Source organism: Anomaloglossus baeobatrachus, chromosome 9, assembly GCF_048569485.1.
Source record: "Anomaloglossus baeobatrachus isolate aAnoBae1 chromosome 9, aAnoBae1.hap1, whole genome shotgun sequence".
Lineage (NCBI taxonomy): Eukaryota > Metazoa > Chordata > Amphibia > Anura > Aromobatidae > Anomaloglossus > Anomaloglossus baeobatrachus.
Genome location: NC_134361.1, coordinates 195770913 through 195784959, shown reverse-complemented (window position 1 = coordinate 195784959; position 14047 = coordinate 195770913). Strand labels below are relative to the sequence as shown.

Here is a 14047-nt window from a genome sequence, read left to right as displayed (position 1 = left end):
GCTTCAATATGGCCAAAAGTTGCAATACCCCCCCAAAGGAACAATTTCGCCTCAAAATGGCAACAAATTGCAATACACCCCCAAAGGAACAATTTCGCCTCAAAATGCCGAAAAGTTGCAATACCCCCCCCAAAGGAACAATTTCGCTTCAAAATGGCCAAAAGTTGCAATACCCCCCCAAAGAAACAATTTCGCCTCAAAATGCCGAAAAGTTGCAATACCCCATGAAAGGAACCATTTCGCTTCAAAATGGCCAAAAGTTGCAATACCCCCCCAAAGGAACAATTTCGCCTCAAAATGCCGAAAAGTTGCAATACCCCCGAAAGGAACAATTTCGCTTCAAAATGGCCAAAAGTTGCAATACCCCCCAAAGGAACAATTTCGCCTCAAAATGGAAAAAAATTGCAATACCCCCCTGTTAAATAATGGGTTTGCGGCGACAACTGCATAGCCAGTATATAATGATTGGAGCGAAGATAGGTCAAAAACATATTATGGATTTATTCAGATAAGAATTGGAGGGTTACAGTCATTAGAGAAAAATAACTGTCTTGGCTTGAGTTAATAGATGGAGACAGATAGAAAAAATAACAGTTCATATCTCTTACATAGCTGTGATGTAGTAAGCCGTCTCTCTGTCTGTAGATCGTCTGGTCGGGTTGGTGAGTCCGTCTTTCTCCTCCCTCCTTCTCCTCCACCTTTGAAGTGTGGGCTTCTTTTATAACCCAAACCCCTCCTCTGGATTGTCCTTATCTCTTTACATGGTAACACAAAAACTAACTATCCTTATTTTAGGTTAAGCATTACATCATGTCACGTGGTACATTTTACCCGCGAAATAAGTGTACTTGCGCACTAGAGACCTGTAACAAAACCTACTTCAGTCTTATTTATAATTCCTTTGAAGCTCGCTGAGCTTTGACCTCAGTGTAACAGTAACTTACAGTAAAACGTTTCTCATAGCTATTTCAGTTCTTAGCCCAACATTCTAAACAATATATAGCACTACTTTGACAACTTTGACAAACAATGTCAGATGGCTTTGATGGACGACTAACAGATGAGTTTGGTCTTACCATTTCAAACTCTTGGTCAATATCTCCAGCTCACAAACTCACTCTTAAAGGGATGGGGCGATATACATATATTTATGAATATATGTACTCCAGTTTATGAATCAATCTCCATAAACTCACTATTTTACAGTCCCCCCTTATATGGAAGTTTGATGAACCCCGGGAAACCCTAACTCAATCGTGTCATCATTCGTATCACATACATTCTTGTTGGAAATTCTAGACCAATATTTGACTTGATAAACCAATCTGCAACTTTCTGTCAAAAAGTCATCTTGCGATTTAACATTCCTCTAAGAATGTTATCTTCCTTTTTCATTTCTATTTTTATGTTCCTATATATCTTCTGAATTCTACACATCACAAAAACTTGATATATAATACACATCAAAACTAATAAAAATATGATTATGATGGGATTAAATAAAACATTACCAACCGCTGACTGAAAAGATGACTGAGACCAGGAATGTACAGATTTACTAAAACTCTTCCACCAAGTTCTACCTGACATTCCATTCCATTCGTGTTCAATATCACTTAATTCACCTTGTTCATGTCTGAATATAATTTCTGCTTCCTTTAACTGTTTCGTTAATAAATCTAACAAACCCTTGTCTTTCTTTATTTCACTTGTCCACATATCCCAAGGAAAATCATTTATCTGTGATAAATTGAATTGTATCGGAAATGCCGTTAAGTTTCTCTTTCCTATAGAAGTGATATTAAAACTTCCTTCCTTCTTTGAAAGAGATCTCACATCTCCTTCTATACAATACAAACCCATAGGTAGATTTTCCTTATGTACACAAGTAGAATAGTAAACAGAAACCTTCTCTGTCTCAGACATGACCTGAAAACATATCTTAGTTGGACTTACTGGAGTCACCAGATCATGTAGTGTCTGTACAGTCTCTATTCTCGCATGACAAGAAGAATGATTATGAAAACATGAATGATAAATCACCTTATCCTGTCCAGGTAAACACATCACCTTAGAAACAAAATGCAAACATGAAGAAATGTCTACTTGTTCAGTGTTCACTCCATCAAATGCAAAATCTGTGTACTGCAGTTGATAGAACACTTGTTGTGTGTTGCTCACAGGTATACCCAAAACTGTAACAGGAACAATAGTCCCCTCTCTTCCAATCACCGGGATTAGCGATGTGCCAACACAAATGTTTCGTTCACATCCTAACCACTTATTTACCCACAAATCCGTATGATTCAATGCAAAATCATACTCTACAGGTAAATTTCGCAGTATTCCCAGTGGAGTAATTCCACTCTGTAAAGCTTGTGCAATCAACTTTAAATTAGAAGAGTACTCTACCTGTATCTCCAGGCACGCTTTAGCTACTTGTGTTTCGTGTGTGCTTTCCACGAGAGCTAATGTAGCATCCTGTAGATGTGACACGGAAGAGCCTAGTACAGCAGCTGTATTCATTACCATCTTTTCCAGAAGTTGATTCAGACTCTTCTGAACCTTTACACCTTTTCCTCCAATAAAACCAATATTATCCAAATCTGACTTAAGTGTCTGTATATTCATGGCATTAGTCAGACTTCCCACTGTCCCAATTCCTCCCAGAATTCCTTCTAACACTCCTCTCTTACTCCTAGTTTGAGCTGTTCTTTTCCCAAACCACTGTTCTATCCCCATCTCCATGTTTATGAGATGTGATTGACACTGAGGAAACCTGGTAGAGATCTTCCAATGAGACATATTGAAAGTCCACACCATTGTCATAAATTCTCCATCCCTTAATAAGGACTTGGACTGAAATTGATTAATTTGGAAAGGAGAAGACGGCATGAACCTCGTGTCTGTGCATGCACTATCTGCTGCTGACCAAATATTCACACTAACGTCTTTACAATGTCTGTAATGTGTCTTTGTTTCAACGCAACACTGGTAAATTCCAGAGTCCCTGGAAGATGGTTTCTCTATGGAAAAAATGAACGTATCATCCATCCACCTGATATTACCAATCTGACCTCTGTGAATGACATTAGTTGGACTGTTTAAAAAACTTCCCAAAAACGATGAATTTTTGGTCCATGTCAACAAAGACTCAGAAGGCAATTTCAACCTTGTGTCACATTTTAACATTATGGGTAATGTATTTACTTTATTATGTACTGTCTGTGGTGAAACCCTTATTTCCGGAACTATAGTGTTAGTAGCGGTAAACACTACAGATACCTGAACTTGCACAGGTTCCCGTGTTATCTGGAAATTCCATGTTTTGACCCAATCTTTATCTCCTTCTGTGATGGAGAGTAAAGAAGGATCCAGAATTTTCCCAAAAACCTGAGTTTTTAACAAAATTTCTGTTTTGGATCTTCCAAACTTTCCCTTTGCAATCATGTCATTTGTAATATCACCGGACCATACAGCAGGTTCATCACCTCTGATCTCTATGTTCCAGTATAGTACATCTGTAGGAGAACATTCCCATGTACCAGTTTTATTATTGTGTACATATTCTCCTTGTAATTGTGTGAATCTAGTTTTAGGTCCTGCAATAGCATGTAATATTATGTCTGTGTCGTGTATGAAATGTAATTCAATGCAACATTTTGTTCCATATCCCATGCAGATATTTCCTGTTATCTCCACAGAATTGTCCGTGATGTTCTCTGTCAGTAAGTTCCGTGTATCTGATCCTCTTGGTCTTCGAGAATGTTGAATCTCTCTAGTCTGTTCATTCACATCATTGGCGATTGTTCCTTGATGTAACATGTAAACAATGATGAAAATAAAGCAAAGCAGCAGGAACGTAGATCCCATCACGTAGAAGCTTGTCTTGAGCTTGGGAAGATGTTCTTTCTCCAGAAGGCTTGATGTCATCTTTCCTTCACAGTCTTTAGGTTCTTTATTCCAGTTCGTATAGGAATCCATTTCTTCCTGGAAAGAAATGCAGTATCATTATTTTGTCACAAATATTTTGCACTGGTCAACGTGAACCCACACTTTTTGTGTTTTCCGGGTCTTTTTTACCACATTTGACACTCGGTGCACAAGAATCATGACTTGTCCCATAGTCTCAAGGACTTCAAAAGGACCTTCCCAATTACACTCCCATGGTCCACTCTTGCGAAAGGTTTTGATCATCACTAGAGCACCTTTCTTGAATTTGGACTCATAGGGTGGCTCCATTTTCTGCATTCTCGATGCCGCATATGGCAGAATCGCTTTCAGGTTCTCCTGTAGCGATCTCAACCATTGGGACCTTGAGATAGCATCTTTTTGTGGAGTGGATAAAAATGGCTCATGTGGAAACCACAATGGCATTTTTCTTCCCGTCATCAACTCAAACGGAGTGAATTGAGTTGTAGAAGAGATTGAACCTCTTATACTCATCAGTATGAAAGGAACCTTGTCAACCCAAGTGTTACCTTTGTCCAAAAGCATCTTTGCAATTCTGGACTTGATTGTCCTATTCATTCTTTCCACAATTCCCGCAGATTGTGGATGATAGGGGACATGAAATTGCTGTCGCGCCCCTAGAATAGCACAAGCAGTTTGCATGATTTTACCTGTGAAGTGGCTACCTCGATCGGAGGTAATCATCCTTGGGATCCCCCAAGTACAAAAGACATGTTGTACCAATTCCCTTGCTGTGGACAAAGCATCATCTTTCCTAACAGGTAATATTTCTACCCATTTTGAGAACACATCTACCACAATCAATGCATACCTGAGACCATGTTTACCTGAGGGTAAAGGACAAATATAGTCTATCTGCAGTGTAGACCATGGACCATCTGCAGGTGCGATTCGTAGAAGTGGTGGCTTCTGTCCTTTAGGTCTTGGATTTATTTGGGCACAAATGAGACATGATAGTACAACACTTTGAACTGTTTCGTCCATTTTTTCCCAATAAAATTTCTCCTTGAGAATGACTAACAATTTCTGTTGTCCCAAGTGACCTAAACTCTCATGGTTGTATCGAGTGAATTCTACCTGTAGATGTTTTGGTACAACTGGACGCAATTCTTCATTTGAACTGTGACACAAAACCCCATTTTCACAGATGAAAGGAGGTTTTGGATCATCCAGAAAAATAACCAGAGAAGGATCTTTTCTCTGTTCTTCTGCAAATGAAGGTATGTACGTGTCTGCTCTCTGAACCGCTGAATTCTCAGAAGGTTCAGAGTCAAACACTTCCTCTCCTGTCAGGGCAGCTTCTTTGGCTAGAGCATCTGCGGTTGCATTTCCTACAGATAACTCATCATCAGATCTTTGATGTGCAGCGACTTTCACTATAGCAAATCTATTTGGGGCCCTAGATGCCATCTCAAAAATTGATTCTAGAGTTTCGCGGTGCAGCAAGGCTTTGTTGGACGAGTCCACGTAGCCTCTCCTTTCCCAAACAGGCAGGTAATCGGTTAGGGATCTGACAACATAGGAGCTATCACTGTAGATTACCATTGGAGTTTGATCATCAGCTTCATTCAGCTGTAGGACCATTCTCACCGCTTCTATCTCTGCCCTTTGAGCTGAGAAATGACTCGGTAACTTGTGTTTTACCACTTGTCCTCGCTTGGAATAGAAAATTCCATATCCTGTGTGATAGTGTCCTTCCAGAAAAAATCTAGAACCGTCTACAAACACAGGTTCATCTGCGTCTTCCGACTGTCGTCTGAAGAGAGATGGACTTGGTTCATGGAACGTTTCTATGCAATCATGGGTTTGTCCTTCATACTGCATCAATTGAGGAAGAACATACTTGGCCTTATAATCTACCTCAATTTGATTTGGAGACAATGAGAGCAACCAATGGGCAAATCTCTGATTTGACACACCTGGGATGTTTTTCTCAAAGAGAAGTTTCAGTGTGGAATGTGGCGTTTGGAGAATAACCTTTTGGAACCCGATGATGTGTTGAGTGATTTTTATCGCAAAATACACTCCCACCAGGTGTCTTGCGCACACCTCAAACCCCCTCTCAACAGGTGAGAGAAGCTTAGAGAAGTACCCCAAGATTCTCCATTCCCCCCCTTGCAGCTGCAGCAAAACCACAGAGATGCTTGTCTCTGAAGTGTGTGCTTGAAGCGCAAAAGGTGCGTTCTTTTCCACCATACTTAACGCAGGTGCGTGTTGTAGATCATGTTTCAATTGTGTGAAGGCTTTTTCCTGTTCGACACTCCAGGGACCAAAAAAATCATCATTGTCACCTTTTAAAAGATCATACAAAGGTCTGGCTTTGTCAGCAAAATTTTCAATGAAATCCCTTGAGTAATTTACAAGCCCTAAAAAATGTCTTAGTGCCTTGTGTGATGTTGGAATTGGAAGAGATGCAATTGCCTCTATTCTGTCCTGTAGGGGTCGCCGTGTACCTGGACTTAGCAGAACTCCTAAAAACCTGACCTCAGTCTGCATCAGCTTGACCTTTTTGGTATTCAGTTTTAAACCTGCATCATGCAGCAGCTCAAACAATTCTGTAAGCAAGATCACGTGCATCTCCTCATCCTCCGTGCTCAACAAGATATCGTCCACATATTGCAATAAACATTCCGGACGAGAAAATTTCGACAAAACGTTCGCTAGCGCCTGATGAAAAATGCTTGGCGACATACTTGCCCCCTGAGGAAGACGACAGCATACAAATTGCTGATCGAGGTGGTTGAATGCAAATCGATATTGGCAACTTTGCTCAATCGGTATACTGAAAAAACCATTACTGATATCCAATACTGAGAAATACCTTGCCTTAGCATCCAATCTCGACATCATGTCATGTGTATCAGCTACAATCGGTGCTACATTGGGAGTACACTTATTGAACATCCTCAAGTCCAACAACATCCTATAGCTACCATCGCTTTTCAGAACACACCACAATGGATTGTTACAAACCGAATTTGCCTTTCGTATGACACCTTGAGCCAACAATTCCTGTATAATCTTCGACATCGGAGCAACTGACTCCGGAGGCAACTTATACTGACGCTGAGGAGGTGGGTCTCGGCCTTCAATTTTGACAATTACATCCTTCATTGTTCCAACCTCATTCCTGTACTGAGCCCATAAAGAAGGAAACCGCTGTACTAACTCAGTCAATACTTCATTACCACCAGTTTCAGGCCACAAATGATCTGCTGACACTACATCGGTCAAACAAATGGTCCCGACATGACTATATTCATCTGGATCAATAACTACCGCCTTACAACCGTTAGAGTCTTTCCAAACTGTTTTATTACCCAAATCAATAATCCAGCCATGCTTTTCCATAAAATCAGTGCCAATTATATTCTCAGTATCCTGACAACACCAAATATCCATTTTCGTTTTCAAAAAACCAGGTATTTCCAAAGAAACATCCTGCGCTAAAGTCACCTTTGTTCCATTTTTACCACTGAAACCAACAATTGTGCATACAGGGGAATCTGGCTTTAAATGTAAATCAACATTTGTGACACTCAATTGCGCACCTGTATCAAGGAGAAATGTTACTTCCTGACCTTCAAGATTTACCTTTAAAAATGGTCGACCACAGCTATCCATTGAAACTCGAGTGACGAATTCCAGTGGATGCAGCCTGGGGACCGGCTTTGCTAGTCAGGAGGATGGAGAAGGGAGAAGAGCAGCAGGTGTCTTGCCCCTTCCATCCAATCCCTGTATGGACATTTCCCTTATCTGTCTGGTCAGAGGTGCATATGGTGATTGGTTATTTCTGTTGTCAGTACGAGTGGGCGTGTATGAAGGTGGAGGTGCTGAAGATGGGGGAGGGGCACTGGATGTGTTTGGCATCAGTCCATTTTCCTTACCCAGCCTTTCCTCAACTCCCGCCCTCAGGAATTTCTTGCATTCCCACTTCAGGTGTCCGGGTTGGCCGCAAAAAAAGCAATGAATTGTGCTTTTCCTGTTACCCCCCCCTGAATTCTTGTTTTTAGAATTCAACACCGGTCTTTTGTTGTTTTTGATCTGTTTTTCCTGGGATACTAATGTGTCAGTGTTCCCTTCTATCATGGCTATTTTTGATTTTACCTGATTTTGCTTCATTCGTCTACGTATTCTATCAATAAATGACGTGACCTCTTGTAGACTTTCCATCCTAGAAGCTATTTCGAATGAAGCAGGGTCCAAATATTTAAACTTTTTAACAAAGGCCTTGATCATGGAAGGCGGTTCTTGATCAGATCCGATTTCCATTATCATTTTGTAGGCCTGTTCAAATTTAACGACAAAGACAAATGGATCCTCCTGTATGTGTGTCTTAAGGTTTTCTAACAATTCGACTGTTGGGGTAGTCTCTCCTGTGGTAAAAAGAATCAACTGTCTCAGCCTATCTTCCTTTGTGTCATGGATCAGGTCATTGTGTTCGTCAGTCCTAGGTGTTGCTTGTAACCTTTTTGCCATGTGGGAGGGAAGCCATACCCTGTAAATCTTGTTTCTCTGTTCATTTGTCAGATTATATTTATCGGAATGTGACTCAAAAATGTCCGCATTATGGAAGGCGTCCATTTTATCATCATATTTCGGTATGTCTTTAATGATTTTCATTAATTGGTCATGGATTTTAATGTTAAGACGGGCGGCCTTATCATGTAACTTCTTTTTCCGAAGTTCCTCCTCATTCAGAGTCTCGTCCTCGGCCGTATTCAGCCCGTCCGGTACGTCTGAACCTAAAGCTTCTGTCTTGTTCTGTCTCGTATTAACAGATACATATTTAATATCTTTCCGTAGTTTTGATATTAAATCTGCTCTTGTTTCCAACTGATCCTCCAGATGTTCGATATGTTCTGCTAATATCGAACAATTTGGACAATCTGTTGTTTCTGAATCTGTGACGTGTGTGTCTGTTGTATTGGGCGTGCCTGTTGTTATGGGTGTGTCAGTCACCATACAGATAGTGCGTGCATATGGCTGTGCCCCACCCACCATGGAGTTGTAAGTGTATACCATACCCAATACATTCTGTATCTTTTTCTGTAACCGATTTATAGTAAAAAACTTTTTATCTAGCTTAAGATTCTCAAGTTCACATTGCCGGTACAGATTTGACCATAACTGTGCGTCACTATGTGTATGATCAAATAAATACTCTACATGACAGTTACTAAAATAATCATGAATAAAATCCATTTCTCACCAATATGTGATGCTTGTCCTGGAATGGCTTCAACCGTCTGTTGGATGGAATGGCTTCAGATGGCTTCAACCGACTGGATGGATGGTCCTGAGAATGGCTCCAACCGTCAAGGCTTGACACATACGACCTCCTTGCAGCTTGTCACGTTAACCCTCTCTTAGGCTCGTGATGTGGACACAGTGTATCGTCTTTGCCTGCAGCACTTTGGACAGAAAGATTACTCCCAAACTCACAGACCCCCCTTCTTGGACAAAGGGCAGGGAATGACGTGAGAAAGAGAAAAAAAAAAGTCCTTCTGCAATAATAGGCAGCGTGAAAAAAATCACCTTTCACAGAAAACAGCTGTGTTTCACAATCATTCAGGCTGGTGCTCGCCAAATGTTAAATAATGGGTTTGCGGCGACAACTGCATAGCCAGTATATAATGATTGGAGCGAAGATAGGTCAAAAACATATTATGGATTTATTCAGATAAGAATTGGAGGGTTACAGTCATTAGAGAAAAATAACTGTCTTGGCTTGAGTTAATAGATGGAGACAGATAGAAAAAATAACAGTTCATATCTCTTACATAGCTGTGATGTAGTAAGCCGTCTCTCTGTCTGTAGATCGTCTGGTCGGGTTGGTGAGTCCGTCTTTCTCCTCCCTCCTTCTCCTCCACCTTTGAAGTGTGGGCTTCTTTTATAACCCAAACCCCTCCTCTGGATTGTCCTTATCTCTTTACATGGTAACACAAAAACTAACTATCCTTATTTTAGGTTAAGCATTACATCATGTCACGTGGTACATTTTACCCGCGAAATAAGTGTACTTGCGCACTAGAGACCTGTAACAAAACCTACTTCAGTCTTATTTATAATTCCTTTGAAGCTCGCTGAGCTTTGACCTCAGTGTAACAGTAACTTACAGTAAAACGTTTCTCATAGCTATTTCAGTTCTTAGCCCAACATTCTAAACAATATATAGCACTACTTTGACAACTTTGACAAACAATGTCAGATGGCTTTGATGGACGACTAACAGATGAGTTTGGTCTTACCATTTCAAACTCTTGGTCAATATCTCCAGCTCACAAACTCACTCTTAAAGGGATGGGGCGATATACATATATTTATGAATATATGTACTCCAGTTTATGAATCAATCTCCATAAACTCACTATTTTACACCCCCCAAAGGAATAATTTCGCTTCAAAATGCCGAAAAGTTGCAATTCCCCCCCAAAGTAACAATTTCGCTTCAAAATGCCGAAAAGTTGCAATACCCCCTGAAAGGAACAATTTCGCTTCGAAATGGCCAAAAGTTGCAACACCCCCCCCAAAGGAAATATTTCGCCTCAAAATGGCAAAAAATTGCAAAACCCCCCAAAGGAACAATTTCACCTTAAAATGCCGAAAAGTTGCAATACCCCCCGAAAGGAACAATTTTGCTTCAAAATGGCCAAAAGATGCAATACCCCCCATAGCAACAATTTCGCCTCAAAATGGCAAAAAATTGCAATACCCCCCCCAAAGGAACAATTTCGCCTCAAAATGGCAAAAAATTGCAATACCCCCCCAAAGGAACAATTTCGCTTCAAAATGGCCAAAAGTTGCAATACCCCCCCAAAGGAACAATTTCGCCTCAAAATGGAAAAAAAATTGCAATACCCACCAAAGGAACAATTTCGCCTCAAAATGCCGAAAAGTTGCAATACCCCCCCGAAAGTAACAATTTCGCTTCAAAATGGCCAAAAGTTGCAATACCCCTCCAAAGGAACAATTTCGCCTCAAAATGCCGAAAAGTTGCAATACCCCCCGAAAGGAACAATTTCGCTTCATAATGGCCAAAAGTTGCAATACCCCCCAAAGGAACAATTTCGCCTCAAAATGGAAAGAAAAATTGCAATACCCCCCCAAAGGAATAATTTCGCTTCAAAATTCCGAAAAGTTGCAATTCCCCCCAAAGTAACAATTTCGCTTCAAAATGCCGAAAAGTTGCAATACCCCCTGAAAGGAACAATTTCGCTTCAAAATGGCCAAAAGTTGCAATACCCCCCCAAAGGAACAATTTCGCCTCAAAATGGCAAAAAATTGCAATACCCCCCAAAGGGAAAATTTCACCTCAAAATGCCGAAAAGTTGCAATACCCCCCGAAAAGAACAATTTTGCTTCAAAATGGCCAAAAGATGCAATACCCCCCCATAGCAACAATTTCGCCTCAAAATGGCAAAAAATTGCAATACCCCCCCAAAGGAACAATTTCGCCTCAAAATGGCAAAAAATTGCAATACCCCCCCAAAGGAACAATTTCGCTTCAAAATGGCAAAAAATTGCAATACCCCCCCAAAGGAACAATTTCGCCTCAAAATGCCGAAAAGTTGTAATACCCCTCCAAAGGAACAATTTCGCTTCAAAATGGCCAAAAGTTGCAATACCCCCCCAAAGGAACAATTTCGCTTCAATATGGCCAAAAGTTGCAATACCCCCCAAAGGAACAATTTCGCCTCAAAATGGCAACAAATTGCAATACACCCTCAAAGGAACAATTTCGCCTCAAAATGCCGAAAAGTTGCAATACCCCCCCAAAGGAACAATTTCGCTTCAAAATCGCCAAAAGTTGCAATACCCCCCCCAAAGAAACAATTTCGCCTCAAAATGCCGAAAAGTTGCAATACCCCCCGAAAGGAACAATTTCGCTTCAAAATGGCCAAAAGTTGCAATACCCCCCCAAAGGAACAATTTCGCCTCAAAATGCCGAAAAGTTGCAATACCCCCCGAAAGGAACAATTTCGCTTCAAAATGGCCAAAAGTTGCAATACCCCACAAAGGAACAATTTCGCTTCAAAATGCCGAAAAGTTGCAATTCCCCCCCCAAAGTAACAATTTCGCTTCAAAATGGCCAAAAGTTGCAACACCCCCCCAAAGGAAATATTTCGCCTCAAAATGGCAAAAAATTGCAATACCCCCCAAAGGAACAATTTCGCCTCAAAATGGTCAAAAGTTGCAATACCCCCCCAAAAGAACAATTTCGCCTCAAAATGGCAAAAAATTGCAATACCCCCCCAAAGGAACAATTTCGCTTCAAAATGGCCAAAGTTGCAATACCCCCCCCAAAGGAACAATTTCGCCTCAAAATGGCAAAAAATTGTAATACCCCCCAAAGGAACAATTTAGCCTCAAAATGGCAAAAAATTGCAATACCCCCCAAAGGAACAATTTCGCCTCAAAATGGCAAAAAATTGCAATACCCCCCCAAAGGAACAATTTTGCTTCAAAATGGCCAAAATTTGCAATACCCCACCAAAGGAACAATTTCGCCGTAAAATGGCAAAAAATTGCAATACCCCCCCAAAGGATCAATTTCGCCTCAAAATGCCGAAAAGTTGCAATACCCCCCAAAGGAACAATTTTGCCTTAAAATGCCGGAAAGTTGCAATACCCCCCCAAGGAACAATTTCGCTTCAATATGGCCAAAAGTTGCAATACCCCCCCAAAGGAACAATTTCGCCTCAAAATGGGAAAAAAATTGCAATACACCCCCAAAGGAACAATTTCGCCTCAAAATGCCGAAAAGTTGCAATACCCCCCCTAAAGAACAATTTCGCCTCAAAATGCCGAAAAGTTACAATACCCCCCCAAAGGAACAATTTCGCCTCAAAATGCCGAAAAGTTACAATACCCCCCGAAAGGAACAATTTCGCTTCAAATTGGCCAAAAGTTGCAATACCCCCCCAAAGGAACAATTTCGCCTCAAAATGGCAAAAAATTGCAATACCCCCCAAAGGAACAATTTCACCTCAAAATGCCGAAAAGTTGCAATACCCCCCCAAAGGAACAATTTCGCCTCAAAAAGGAAAAAAAATTGCAATACCCCCCCAAAGGAACAATTTCGCCTCAAAATGCCGAAAAGTTGCAATACACCCCGAAAGGAACAATTTCGCTTCAAAATGGCCAAAAGTTGCAATACCCCCCCAAAGGAACAATTTCGCTTCAAAATGGCCAAAAGTTGCAATACCCCCCCAAAGGAACAATTTCGCCTCAAAATGCCGAAAAGTTGCAATACCCCCCGAAAGGAACAATTTCGCTTCAAAATGGCCAAAAGTTGCAATACCCCCCCAAAGGAACAATTTCACCTCAAAATGGCAAAAAATTGCAATACCCCCCCAAAGGAACAATTTCGCCTCAAAAAGGAAAAAATATTGCAATACCCCCCCAAAGGAACAATTTCGCTTCAAAATGGCAAAAAATTGCAATACCCCCCAAAGGAACAATTTCGCTTCAAAATGGCCAAAAGTTGCAATACCCCCCCAAAGGAACAATTTCGCCTCAAAATGGCAAAAAATTGCAATACCCCCCCCAAAGGAACAATTTCGCCTCAAAATGGAAAAAGAATTGCAATACCCCCCAAAGGAACAATTTCGCCTCAAAATGCCGAAAAGTTGCAATACCCCCCCAAAGGAAAAATTTCGCCTCAAAATGCCGAAAAGTTGCAATACCCCCCCAAAGGAACAATTTCGCTTCAAAATGCCGAAAAGTTGCAATACCCCCCCAAAGGAACAATTTCGCTTCAAAATGGCCAAAAGTTGCAATACCCCCCCAAAGGAACAATTTCGCCTCAAAATGGAAAAAAAAATTGCAATACCCCTCCAAAGGAACAATTTCGCCTCAAAATGCCGAAAAGTTTCAATACCCTCCGAAAGGAACAATTTCGCTTCAAAATGGCCAAAAGTTGCAATACCCCCCGAAAGGAACAATTTCGCCTCAAAATGGCAAAAAATTGCAATACCCCCCCAAAGGAACAATTTCGCCTCAAAATGCCGAAAAGTTGCAATACCCCTCCAAAGGAACAATTTCGCTTCAAAATGGCCAAAAGTTGCAATAC

General features: G+C 40.9%; 1 protein-coding gene across 1 annotated transcript; it reads right to left on the bottom strand.

The window, feature by feature from the left end:
- Positions 1-1240: 1240 nt before the first annotated feature.
- LOC142250651 (uncharacterized) lies at positions 1241-9834 on the bottom strand. The gene is made up of 2 exons (XM_075322838.1): positions 9185-9834; positions 1241-3990 (listed from the first exon to the last, which is right to left on the bottom strand). The coding sequence occupies exon 2, from the start codon at positions 3982-3984 to the stop codon at positions 1339-1341; it is 2646 nt and encodes an 881-aa protein (XP_075178953.1). The 5' UTR covers positions 3985-3990; positions 9185-9834; the 3' UTR covers positions 1241-1338.
- Between the last annotated feature and the right edge of the window lie 4213 nt (positions 9835-14047).